The 14,165-nt window shown below is 42.1% G+C and overlaps 1 protein-coding gene across 4 annotated transcripts in view; it reads left to right on the top strand.

Moving 5' to 3' along the window:
• Window positions 1–9,120, top strand: part of LOC115156861 (ephrin type-B receptor 1) — a 298,565-nt gene extending 289,445 nt beyond the window's left edge. For 3 of the 4 annotated variants that reach the window (XM_029704639.1, XM_029704640.1, XM_029704641.1), the window contains exons 15-16: window positions 441–596; window positions 1,304–4,151. In XM_029704639.1, the coding sequence (XP_029560499.1) occupies window positions 441–596; window positions 1,304–1,418 (271 nt within the window). In that variant the 3' untranslated portion in view covers window positions 1,419–4,151. Of the gene's footprint in view, window positions 1–440; window positions 597–1,303; window positions 4,152–8,770 lie in introns of those variants that run through there. The other variant, XR_003868337.1, reaches the window with a different exon arrangement.
• The last annotated feature ends 5,045 nt before the right edge of the window (window positions 9,121–14,165 follow it).

The raw sequence follows: 14,165 nt of genomic DNA on the forward strand, positions 1-14,165 counted from the left end.
AGTGGTTGGTGCACACATAAACACCTTCGCAACCCAGGCACACGCAGGCTTCCTTAAACTGAAATAAACATGAGTTTATTACTTTATATTACATCAAAGCATATCCTCCACTTATTCTTGCCGTTCGGAACGATCAGAATTACTAACACGCACACACACACGCACACACAGTTGTTGCACACACAATTCACGTTGGCACGCACACAGAGATTTAATAGATTCAAGTTTGAACCCGATCTACTTCAGAGGAGTGGGTAGTTTCTTTGCAGTGTGAACATATACAAACAACAGACATACACATCTTCACAACCCAGACTTCCTCAAAGTGAAATAAACATGAGTTTATTACATCAAAGTCAAAACCTCTGCTCACACCACCATCAAAGCTCTCTCTCTCTGTCTCACTCTGTCTCTCTCTTACTCTTCCTCTCCTCTTCCAGGCCTTCCCAGACCCTGTTGGATCATTCTATCCCAGACTTCAACACCTTCAGTTCAGTGGGAGAGTGGCTGGGAGCCATCAAGATGACCCAGTACAGAGATAACTTCCTCAACTCTGGCTTCACCTCCCTGCAACTGGTGGCACAGATTACATCTGAGTGAGTCACACACATGCACAGACTCATGCAGGCTCTCACACGCATGCAGCCTTGCGTACACACACACACACACACACACACACACACACACACACACACACACACACACACACACGCATTCACAGGTGTACAGTACATGCATGCACAAACACACATACACACGTACACACACAGATTACATCCAAGTGAGTCACACACATGCACAGACTCATGCAGGCTCTCACACGCATGCAGTCTTGCATACACACACACACGCATTCACAGGTGTACAGTACATGCACAAACACACATACACACACAGAAACAGACACACTCATATGAGCAAGTGTGCCCGTACGCACACATCTCATTTAAAATGATCCTGTCCAAATATTGGCCCTAAGAAATCTATCTGGCTTCAAAATGTTGTTTCTAAAATGTAGCGACATGGTTTTAATTGTCAATCAAAGAGAACAAAAGCTTGATCAATGATAGGCAGACAAAGTTAATGGAATATGTGTTGGTTGTTTTCTCCTTCACAGCCAGTGGCAAACCATCCTGAAAGTAATTATTTGGGGCTTTGGTTATATGTGTAAATGTGTTAGAGACCAAATGAATGTGTGTTTATGTACTTGCTTCTTCAGTGATGCAGACGCAATACTGACGTATTTCCCCCCTCTCCCTCTTTCCATCCCTCTCTTCCCATCTGCCTGTCTCTCTATCTCCAGAGACCTCCTGAGGATAGGTGTCACCCTGGGGGGCCACCAGAAGAAGATCCTCAGTAACGTCGCCTCCATGCGGGTGCAGATGAGCCAGTGCCAGTCGCCCACTGCCGTGGCATGACTGGAGGGGGCGCCATGCCACGGGGCGGGCAGCATTCGGGTTGGCAGGGACTACAGCAGAAAGGACTACACCCCTCACCGAATGACCCCCGACCCGTCGGAACGCGCCAGGGTCGAGACTATCATTCTCATCTAATCCCATCGAACATATAATCAAACATCATTACCCAGGAGGCCAGGGTCCAGACGAAGACTAACTATCAACTTCCACTAATCTGAGTTATTCTGAGTTATGATGTTCAATGTGTTCAGAGGCAGTTTTTTTTCAATCTTAATCTGTGAGGTCTACATAATAGAATATGTTGGTACTGACACAGAGATTTAGTCTTTGGGAATATCAGATGTATGTCTTGACTGGATAATGTTAGACTGGAGAGGAGGAAATGGAAGACATTTTGAAGAGGAAGATCGGTGAATCCCAAACCACCCCCCCCCTCCCTTACCAACTCGTTCAGAGGGTCCTCCATTGTCACGTGTTGGTGACAAAACTCAGAGGTTGACTTCCAGAGAGTGGCCAGGGGATGAATACATCCATCACCTTTGGGACACACTCGTGACAATTCATGTTTCACTTTTAAATAATAAAATGAGCATGAAATTCAACCCACTGGGCAAAAACTGGTTGAATCAACGTTGTTTCCACATAATTTCAACAATAAATGTGATGATGTTGAATCAACGTGGAAAATTGATTGGATTTACAAATAGTCCTCAATGTAAGCGAATTAGATATTTTTTTCACCTAACTTTGAACCTAAATCCAAAGTCATAGTGACATTTTTTGTTGATTTCACATTGAATTCACGTTAGTTGACAACTCAACCAAATGTAAATTTAAAAAATTATGTTTAACTGACGTCTGTGCCCAGTGAGAAATGAACAAATCCCCCTAGGCCATTTTACAAGATATTAACCTCAGTAACAGTTACACATTTAATTAGAGAAGTATTTCATCTGTTACGTGTCTTGAAATCAGACGTAAACAAATGCATGTGGCATATAACTAGGCACGTACTCTCCAAACATATTGAGGTGCGTGTCGGGTTAGGACTACACCCCTCACGGAATGACCCCCGACCCGTCGACCCGTAGCACTTCGCTCTGAAGCCTGCAGCCTTTCTGGCTTGGCCGAAGTGGCTGTGAGAGGGTTAAATTAGCCCCTACACCCTCGATCATTTTCACTCTCTCAGCTTTGGTAAACTTGTGCATATGGCGCAGGCGTGCATGACCACTCAGATGGAGGAGCAAGGGGAAGGAAGTGATTTGGGATTCAGCCCATGTCATCAGAAGGCCCCTGATTTGTCATTTGACCCCGGCCTTCTTCAAAGACTGAAATGAGGATGCATTGGTCTGGCTAGGAGCAGCAGTATGAAATGCGTATAGAAAGAAAGCAATTCAACCTCTATATACATGATCAATATACACACTTTTGGAAAAATGATACAGAGACAAACAGTGGTGAATGGTTGATTTTACATTTTTCTCACCTTATATTTTTTCATTTGAAACTTTTGACATTTTTGAGATCTCCTCAAGGTCGACCAAAGTTGAACTGGCTAGAAAGGAGAGCTTCTCTGACATTTTGTTGGTATTGTGTTTTGCTTTTCCACCAGGAAAGCAGGGAACGAAATTCTCTACCATGTTTTCACTTTAACACTACCTGTGGATGTCTGGGTTGATGGCCTTGCCAAAGGACTAGTGAAACGGCCTCACCCAGATTCTGAGAATATATATAAATATGTATATCTCTAACTAAATATGAATATATCTTCTGAATAAATCTTCATATTGAAGGTGACTTGTATGAATATGTATGCACAAAACTCTCTCTGCTTGCCTTTTTGGCAAAGATGACGTTTTTGTGGACTGGATTGGGATGGAGATGGACTCATAATGTAGTTTCTCTACAGCGCCACCTAGCCCTCTGGAGGACAAAACATAAAGACACCATTTTGTTTCTTTCCCCAATGTTGAGGGTTCACATGGACAATCCTGAATGAATTTTGACCTGGAAGTAAATGTACAAAGGACCATGTACAAATGACTCTTTCTGTAGATGTGTATAAAACAACTATAGGGATAAAAAAAGTAACAAAATGTCCCTTCTCTGAAGAGCCCATGTTAAATGTAAGTGTATTCATGCCATATCTTGCTGGTGAGCACTTACTTGTACAGACTCTGTATTTTTCTTTATTTCCACTTGTTTGTTGTTTGTGTTGGAGTGATTGGAACCATCAAGAATGGGAAGGAGAGTGGATAGTGTCTCGTCTGCTGGCCAAGGTCTACGGTATGTACTGTATCTGCTATTGATCCTGATAGTAACTGTATTGACAATGAAAATCATGCTGTACATCCTCATGTGTTAATTGTTAAACAGTTACAGTAATGAAAGAAATTATCTGAAAGAGGGAGTTGCTGGGGTCAAGTTTATGATTTCAGGTCTCACAGTGGTTTGCCATTAAAAACAGGGCCTTCATTTTCTATACATTTTCTAGGCATTCTGGTTGTAGAGAGAGGCAGCCATATCGTATAAACAGCCGATGAACTAATCAATACATCTCACATCTCCCCACACTGTGTGTGTGTGTGTGTGTGTGTGTGTGTGTGTGTGTGTGTGTGTGTGTGTGTGTGTGTGTGTGTGTGTGAATATCTGGTTCTGGCTTAGCCAACAGGCGCCTCTTGATAAACACAGACAAACAGCTCACAGAGGCACTCCGCACACACAATAAAAAAAGAATAGCACCTTGAAGGAGTTCCGCTCGCACTTCAATCCCCACACACCTGTTACCTTAAGAAAGTTGTTCCGCTCGCACTTCAACCCCCACACACCTGTTACCTTAAGAAAGTTGTTCCGCTCGCACTTCAACCCCCACACACCTGTTACCTTAAGAAAGTTGTTCCGCTCGCACTTCAATCCCCACACACCTGTTACCTTAAGAAAGTTGTTCCGCTCGCACTTCAACCCCCACACACCTGTTACCTTAAGAAAGTTGTTCCGCTCGCACTTCAACCCCCACACACCTGTTACCTTAAGAAAGTTGTTCCGCTCGCACTTCAATCCCCACACACCTGTTACCTTAAGAAAGTTGTTCCGCTCGCACTTCAATCCCCACACACCTGTTACCTTAAGAAAGTTGTTCCGCTCGCAGTTCAACCCCCACACACCTGTTACCTTAAGAAAGTTGTTCCGCTCGCAGTTCAATCCCCACACACCTGTTACCTTAAGAAAGTTGTTCCGCTCGCACTTCAATCCCCACACACCTGTTACCTTAAGAAAGTTGTTCCGCTCGCAGTTCAATCCCCACACACCTGTTACCTTAAGAAAGTTGTTCCGCTCGCACTTCAACCCCCACACACCTGTTACCTTAAGAAAGTTGTTCCGCTCGCACTTCAATCCCCACACACCTGTTACCTTAAGAAAGTTGTTCCGCTCGCACTTCAACCCCCACACACCTGTTACCTTAAGAAAGTTGTTCCGCTCGCAGTTCAATCCCCACACACCTGTTACCTTAAGAAAGTTGTTCCGCTCGCACTTCAATCCCCACACACCTGTTACCTTAAGAAAGTTGTTCCGCTCGCACTTCAATCCCCACACACCTGTTACCTTAAGAAAGTTGTTCCGCTCGCACTTCAATCCCCACACACCTGTTACCTTAAGAAAGTTGTTCCGCTCGCACTTCAATCCCCACACACCTGTAACCTTAAGAAAGTTGTTCCGCTCGCACTTCAATCCCCACACACCTGTTACCTTAAGAAAGTTGTTCCGCTCGCACTTCAATCCCCACACACCTGTTACCTTAAGAAAGTTGTTCCGCTTGCACTTCAATCCCCACACACCTGTTACCTTAAGAAAGTTGTTCCGCTCGCACTTCAACCCCCACACACCTGTTAGTTAAGAAAGTTGTTCCGCTTGCAGTTCAATCCCCACACACCTGTTACCTTAAGAAAGTTGTTCCGCTTGCACTTCAACCCCCACACACCTGTTAGTTAAGAAAGTTGTTCCGCTTGCAGTTCAATCCCCACACACCTGTTAGTTAAGAAAGTTGTTTCGCTTGCAGTTCAACCCCCACACACCTGTTAGTTAAGAAAGTTGTTTCGCTTGCAGTTCAATCCCCACACACCTGTTACGTTAAGAAAGTTGTTCCGCTTGCAGTTCAATCCCCACACACCTGTTACGTTAAGAAAGTTGTTCCGCTTGCACTTCAATCCCCACACACCTGTTACGTTAAGAAAGTTGTTCCGCTTGCAGTTCAATCCCCACACACCTGTTACGTTAAGAAAGTTGTTCCGCTTGCAGTTCAATCCCCACACACCTGTTACCTTAAGAAAGTTGTTCCGCTTGCACTTCAACCCCCACACACCTGTTAGTTAAGAAAGTTGTTCCGCTTGCAGTTCAATCCCCACACACCTGTTACGTTAAGAAAGTTGTTCCGCTTGCACTTCAATCCCCACACACCTGTTACGTTAAGTGGCTAGTTTTACAGCTATTACTAGTACACTATAAGCTATGTCAATTGTAAGTATTGCTAAGTGACTGCTCTACCTACTTTGGCCAATATTCATTTATATATGTCACGATGGTATAGGAATCGGGAGACAGGCACAGGAATGCGTAATAGGGGTTTTTATTACCCAAATTACAGCGTGCCATGTAAATGCAAGGGGACGAAGACCAAAGAAACACATATACAAAACACAGAGTTGAAATCCAAACAAAAGAGCGAGGAGTACCTCGAGTAAATACCTCGAGACCCATAATCATCTGCGCAATACAAGCGGCACAAAAGCCAAAACAACACAGGTACTCACACGATCAACGGACAATGGAACAATAATCGACTGCCCAATGGAAACCAATGGGCACATTTATAGAATTACAATCAGGGAAATGGGGACTTGGTGTGCGTAATGACACAGTTCTGGAGGGATCCGTGACAATATGTCCATAACGGGGTGAATCTTAATTTCCACTTAAGTCAAATGTTCACTTAGTCGTACACTGATGTCAATGGATGACTCAGTGAAAATTCGCCTCAATTGGAAGTTAGTATTTGCCCCAATGTTTATAAGTGGAACACACTCTATTGCAATTGGTGGAAGGAGCTTTAGGAGGACGGGGTCATTGTAATGGCTGGAATGGAATGAAAGGAACAGAGTAAAACACGTGGTTTCCATATGTTTGATACCTTTCCATTCCAGTCATATAACGAGCCCGTCCTCATATAACTCCCTCCCACCAGCCTCCTCTGGCAGAAGAGGTTTATTCTTGAGATGGGGGCTACTGAGGACATGGATACTATTTGAGTTAGAGCGAGAGTATTCCTCTGAAGTATGTCTGAAGATGGAGTAAATGGTGGCCCAGGAGGAGAAGCTGACATGATGAGTCTGAGGGCTTCGGAACACAGGGTTGATTGTACTACTAGCCCAGCTCTTGTGTATGCTAGAAGCCCGTGATTGCAGTGTGATTGGTGTGGTGTAGTCTTAGAGATAGATGGCTGTCTGGTCTTGCACCAATCACACTGAATCTCAACTATGTCTGACAGCAAGGTGAAGGAACCTGGTTGAAGATGGTGGAACTGCTCTGATAACTGTGACGAAACCAAAGGGAATTGGGTTATTCCCAATCAGATCAAAACAGACAATTATGAATAAATGTAGTCACCAACCCACTGAAATGTCCACTTTACTAAAGTAGGCAATCAATGCGAAGGTAACAACCCATGTTACACTGTAGATATAGCAAAGTCCTCGTTAGCTGTGAATTGGCCATATTAATTAAGCCTTCCAGTGACAGCAGAGGGAAAATCAAGTATGCCTATGTTTGATCATCTACAGAGTAGGCCTATGGCAAGTGTCTGATGTTGGGACACGAGACACCTTAACCAGATTTTGTCTGGTTGTAATCTCTCATTGCATCGATTTTCTTGTAACTACATCCTCAGGTGTCAGGTCATGACAAACTGCTGTTTCCCCAAACACAGATATCATAGACTGCTGTTCTACTAACCATTCTGTGGAATTGGCTAGCCTTCTGCACTCCTGTGCCAAGCAATGGGTTATTACTTTAGGAGGGGTGTCGCTCCATGACTAAGACTGAGGTACCCACCTTGGCGTCTGAAATTAGAAATCAATCGCCGCCCATTAGCAGATTATTAAGTATCCTCAACCCCCTCACCCCTTCCTTTTCCCTTCTGTCTCACATCCATCCGCCCATCCCTCGCTCCTTCTCATGGCCAGGCTCCAGCTCATTTATCCTGAGTTTAAAAAACCTGTCTCAGGCCCAGGTCTGGATGTGGGTCTGGGCCTCGCTGGGCCTGCCCAGCTGGCTGTGGCTGAGAAATGGCTGCATCTCGGGCTCTCTGCTCCAGTGCACCCAGGCAGGCACGGTACCAGGCCACCTGCTGGGGCCTCAGGGCCTCAGTCTAACAGAGGTCTGATCAGCCGCGGGGAGGGAGACAGATGAGGCTGAGGCCAGCATTCACACACACAGGCATACACACACACCAAGGAGTCCGCTGTCAGAGCGGCCCACTCTCTCTTAATGAAGAGAGAGTGGGCCGAGACCTGATAGTGGGTGTCTATTGGGAAAATGAGCGGGGATGAGAGAAGAAAGGGAGTGGGGAGGGGTTGACGGACTATGAAACAGTAGCACTATACATCAAGTAAGGTATATTGGTGTAGGTTCTAATTGTTGTAGTTCAGCTACAGCCTACGACCACCTGAGCTGTTTCAATAAACCCTATATGACAACCTATACATTAAGCTCTTTAGGTCGAAACCTAGCTTTTAAAATCCCTTTCAACATAATTCACACAAGCCCGGAGTACCCTGCGCATACCTATTCATTCTTCTGATTAATGATGTCTGTTTATTCAATGGAGGGATCTAATTTCAATCCATTATGCTTCCATTCAGGCACGTCTCAAGTATTTGCCATTCAACATGCCTGTCTATGAATGAGATGACAGAGCAGTCTGTAATTCCCATTTTTCTCGTTTTCCATTTGCTAATGTTGGATTTATGAAAATTCTGACTCTAATAGCCTTCCACTTCAGAATCGTGACATGAAAAAGCAATTAGCACTCCCTCCATAATAGCCATTTCAGAATTTGCTGTCATTGTCCCATTCTCTCCTAAAAAAAACATATATATTCAATTGTGGATTACTTTGATATTCCTTTTTTTTTACAATGCATCTGTTTTGATTTGTTACAACTTTGTCTGAAAAGTGGGCCTGGGTGTGTCCATTCGACTGATGATTGCTGTTGAATAAATGTGTAGTTAAATCTGTTTCAGAAAGGGTTGTTTTAGTTGAAGATAATTCCTCTATTTGTATGTGTTCTTCTATTTCAGATAATGGACACACATATAAACACACACACACACACACACACACACACACACACACACACACACACACACACACACACACACACACACACACACACACACACACAGCAGACCCAGCATTGCTCAGGCAGCCAATAAGGATGAAGACAGCACGGCAGGGATGATGACCTCACTTTGCAGTACACACAGGACGTAGGAGCCGAATGCGTGTTTTCTTTCCTTTGTTTCCCTCTCTGTATAGCTACCACTTGTATATTGTGATGACAAGTATGTGTCCGAGTTTGAAAGCAGTAACTTTCTGAGAACTATTGTACTAAAAATGCACTCAATAAACGCCTTGGAAAAAGAGTAAATCACCGGCTGGTCCCAGACTCTGTGAAAGATTATGATTATTCTTGTTTTCTTCCACTTCCATGAGAACAGAGCAAAGCAGTTCAAAGTTATTATTCAATAACGCAACAGAGAAGTCTGAGAAGCTGAAGTACAATGCTTTTGTGAATAATGCTTTTCAATTATAATTGGGGGGGTGGAATAAGCAGTTCTTGTCACTCACACACACACTCCTGTCACCATGGCACCACTGTAAAAAGCCATCAAGTCGCTAATAAACGAGACATCACTCTAAATTAACAGAAACTTCCTAAGAAATCAACACTGAGCGTTGCCAAGAAAAATTACAATATTTAGACAAACTAGCGGAAAATAGCCTCTCCCGCTCTCCCTACTCACGCCCACACTGTAGTGTGTGTTGGCAGAGACTGGATCCTGTAGGGCTCCAACACAGATGAATGTGTTGTACTACTGTAATGATATGGTTTTATTGGTTGGTAATTGATTGATAATATCCTGTTAGATATTAGTAGAGATGATTTTTGCCAAGAAAGGAAGAACAAATTAGAAAAGGGGTGTAAAAGCGACCTGTTACATGATGAGGCATTGAAGAAATCATTTAATTCCAAAATGTATTGACAATAGCTTTTGTTCTGTACAGCTGAAAGGAATAGTTCCCCCAAATTACAAAATTACATAATGGTTGTCTTACCCTGTAAGCACAAATCCCATTCAAGGGGAATGGATATTAGAAGTTATTTTAAACGGGTTGAAAATGGCAGATTTGTGCACTGATAAATGCCTAAATTGGAACGCAGTGGCTGTACAGTAATACTGTATGCTATACATGATGTCAGAGCTCTGGCTCTGCGCTTCACAGCGCTGTATGGGCTTTGACTGGCAGCCGTTCTGAACTTAAGCACCTCGCACGACAAGAAGTTGCCCCCATCCCTCCCGCTAATTGGGTAACTTTTGCAGATTTTGGGTTGTCTGAGTGAGGGAAATCCTGTAAATGAAAAGGGCTCTATGTATTTTGACAGATGACACATTGAGGATTATAATAAACACCGCTTGATGTCATAAAGCAAGCCATACACTGTGAGTCCAAATGTGCATTTCACATTTCCATATCATAAAACTCATGTCATGTACAGTGTCAACGTTTATGATCACTATGTTTGATGTACAGTTACAAGATGACATGGCGTCAAAACCTGGGTTGTTCTGAACAGAATGAGCCTATGTTTGTCTATTGTGAAGAAAATTTGCAGCAGCACACACACTTGAATGCACTCATGACTCCTTTCTATTTTCACCAAAATTATGATCTGTTTCCCGGAATTGCATTGAGAAAGCCTAACTGTAATATTGTATTTTGTATAACTTAGCTAGTCATGTTGGCAATAGAACAAGCTTTAAAATTATGCCCACCTGACCCAGATGGCGATTTATAATGGACCGTTTTTAAATTGCGTAAACAACAACAGTAATTGCGTGATGGCGGGATTCAGGGCTGTGTACTAAACAAAACAACTACAAGTGTGCTTCCTCTAGTTCCTCAACGACACAGCTAAGAGAGCTCAAAAAAGCACCTTATAGTTGAAGACTCTTCTTTGAGTCATAAAATAGCATTGAAATGACTTAGGAACTGTGCACTTTGGAGAGATGCGTGTCCTCTCACTCAAACCCTTATGTTGCAACTACCCCACATGTTCCAAGAATATTCTTATCATATTACTGAATGCATCCACAGTATTTTCAGATTTCGTTATCAACAAATATGGTGAAAAGTACAGTAAATGTAACATGCACATAAAATCAACATTGCAATGTTTGGATTCAGTCTTGTGTCAGGTGAACTGTTGTGTCCTCCCCTTTGGTCTAATCATTTTCCCAAAATCTGGTTATGCATATGATTTTAAAATTGTATTCTGTAAAAAACATTTCAATTTAGCCATATCCATATAGGCCAATTCCCACCAGTGAAAAGGGTTAAAGAGGATTGTGCCGGCTAACACAATATCAAAGCCACTTGCTACTTTGGACCTAAAATATCACAACAGTGAACCTGAAAGGATTCAATCCTATCACGTTTTAAAGGCAATGTTCCCGCATTCGCGGAGACCACATTCACGGTAAACGCTGCATATGTCAGCTCAATCGGAAATTACCTTTAAATGGCGCAGGAGCCAGGGGGGCAATACAAAGATCCAGTATCAAAAAAATGAAAGGCCCCACAGCCTTTAATGTTGTGATGCAATAATATTGGCAAAATGTATTGCTCATCAAATTAAAAAGGTCCTACCGGACATTATTTTTCACAATCAGACAGGAGTCTTGAAAGGAAGATATATTGGAGATATAGTCTTTACAGCAGATTTTGAGAAAACCTTTGATACAGTAGATCTAAAATCTGTTTATAAGAGCCAGGATTTCTTCATGTCTGAGAATTTGTAAAATAGATAGTATGTTTAAACAACCGAAAGGGATACATCTGTCCATCTACGGGGAAATTCCCTATCGCAGTTTACGTACAGTTGAAGTCGAAAGTTTACATACACATTAGCCAAATACATTTAAACTCAGTTTTTCACAATTCATGACATTTAATCCTCATAAAAATGTTGTCTCTTAGGTCAGTTAGGATCACCACTTTATTTTAAGAATGTGAAACGTCAGAATAATAGTAGAGAGAATGATTTATTTCAGCTTTAATTTCTTTCATCACATTTCCAGTGGATCAGACGTTTACATACACTCAATTAGTATTTGGCAGCATTGCCTTTAAATTGTTTATCTTGGGTCAAACGTTTCGAGTAGCCTTTCACAAGCTTCGCACAATAAGTTGGGTGGATTTTGGCCCATTCCTCCTGACAGAGCTGGTGTAACTGAGTCAGGTCTGTTGGCCTCCTTGTTCTCACACGCTTTTTCAGTTCTGCCCACAAATTTTCTATGGGATTAAGGTCAGGGCTTTGTGATGGCCACTCCAATACCTTGCCTTTGTTGTCCTGCCACAACTTTGGAAGTATGCTTGGGGTCAATGTCCATTTGGAAGACCCACTTGCGACAAGGCTTTAACTTCCTGACTGATGTCTTGAGATGTTGCTTAAATATATACACATAATTGTCCTGCCTCATGATGCCATCTATTTTGTGAAGTGCACCAGTCCCTCCTGCAGCAAAGCACCCCCACAACGTGATGCTGCCACCCCCGTGCTTCACGTTTGGGATGGTGTTCTTCGGCTAGCAAGACTCCCTATTTTTCCTCCAAAAATAATAACAATGGTCATTATGGCGAAACAGTTCTAATTTTGTTTCATCAGACCAGAGGACATTTCTCCAAAAAGTATGATCTTTGTCCCCATGTTCAGCTGCAAACCGTAGTCTGCCTTTTATATGGCGGTTTTGGAGCAGTGGCTTCTTCCTTGCTGAGCGGCCTTTCAGGTTATGTCGGTATAGGACTTGTTTTACTGTGGATATAGATACTTTTGTAACTGTTTCCTCCAGCATCTTCACAAATTACTTTATTGTTCTGTGATTGATTTGTACTTTCGCACCAAAGTACATTCTTCTCTACGAGACAGAACGCGTCTCCTTCCTGAGCGGTATGACGGTTGCGTGGTCCCATGGCATTTATACTTGCGTACTATTGTTTGTACAGATGAGCGTGGTACCTTCAGGCGTTTGGAAATTGCTCCCAAGGATGAACCAGACTTTTGGAGCTCTACAATTTTTCTTTCTGAGATCTTGACTGATTTCCTTTGATTTTCCCATGATGTCAAGCAAAGAGGCACTGAGTTTGAAGGTAGACATCCACAGATACACCTCCAATTGACTCAAATGATGTCAATTAGCCTATCAGAAGCTTCTAAAGCCATAACATCATTTTCTGGAATTTTCCAAGCTGTTTAAATGCACAGTCATCTTAGTGTGTGTAAACTTCTGACCTAATGGAATTGTGATACAGTGAATTATAAGTGAAATAATCTGTCTGTAAACAATTGTTGGAAAAATGAGTTGTCATGCACAAAGTAGATGTCCTAACCGACTTGCCAAAACTATAGTTTGTTAACAAGGAATTTGTGGAGTGGTTGAAAAACGAGTTTTAATTACTCCAACCTAAGTGTATGTAAACCTCCGACTTCAACTGTATGTATTCATGGCTCTACCAACTCCAGGAGAATATTTTTTCAAATATAAAATTTGATCTGGAATGGCAAACCAGACATAGTTAAACAGGCATTTTTACTGTACATAACGAGCATGGGTTTGGAGGGTTAAAACTATTAAATATGAAGGCATTAAATGTCTTACTTAAAGCCTCCATTATACCAAAATGATATTTTAATTCATAACTGGTTTTCCAGCAGGCTACTAAGAGAGGCACATCCAATGTTCAATAAGGGTCTCTTTGCCATCATGCAGATTAAAACCAACCATTTCCGGTGGATTGGCAATAGAACCCTGTTCCATTGTATGGCTCTCTAAATGTATGTCTTTCTAAATGAAGCTATACAGATCTAGTTACAATTCCAATTTCATCTTCCAGAAGAGGCTGAATAAATAATATGACTAAACTCCAATGTACTGATAGAGGAGTCTAATTTTCTTAAACAAAAATGTATAAGGAAGGTATCATGTTTATGAATGACATTGTAAATAATATCGGTCAAATTTTGTCACACAAGCAATTAACAAATGTGTATGGAGATGTATGCTCAATATATTGTGGACCCCAGGTAGAGTAGCTAAATAAACAAAAGTATCATCGCAGCTCTGCCACAAAAATGGAAGAGGCAATTACTCAAAAGAGAAAGGAATGAATTAGTCTGTCTGGCAGTCAAAACCATGCATGGCTTAAAAAATTACTGGTATAAATCGTAAAATGTAAAAGGTCGAGAGGTTTGACAACTATACTGCATGAAATTCAGGATAGTTGGGATCAGTTTTCTATGTCCCAATACAATGGCATCATGTTTATGAACTGATATATAAAACAACATTTGACGCATCAATACGTTCTTTTCAATTTCAACTATTATTTAACATTTTTGCCACAAAAAGAATG

Source organism: Salmo trutta, chromosome 21, assembly GCF_901001165.1.
Source record: "Salmo trutta chromosome 21, fSalTru1.1, whole genome shotgun sequence".
In the NCBI taxonomy this organism is placed as follows: domain Eukaryota; kingdom Metazoa; phylum Chordata; class Actinopteri; order Salmoniformes; family Salmonidae; genus Salmo; species Salmo trutta.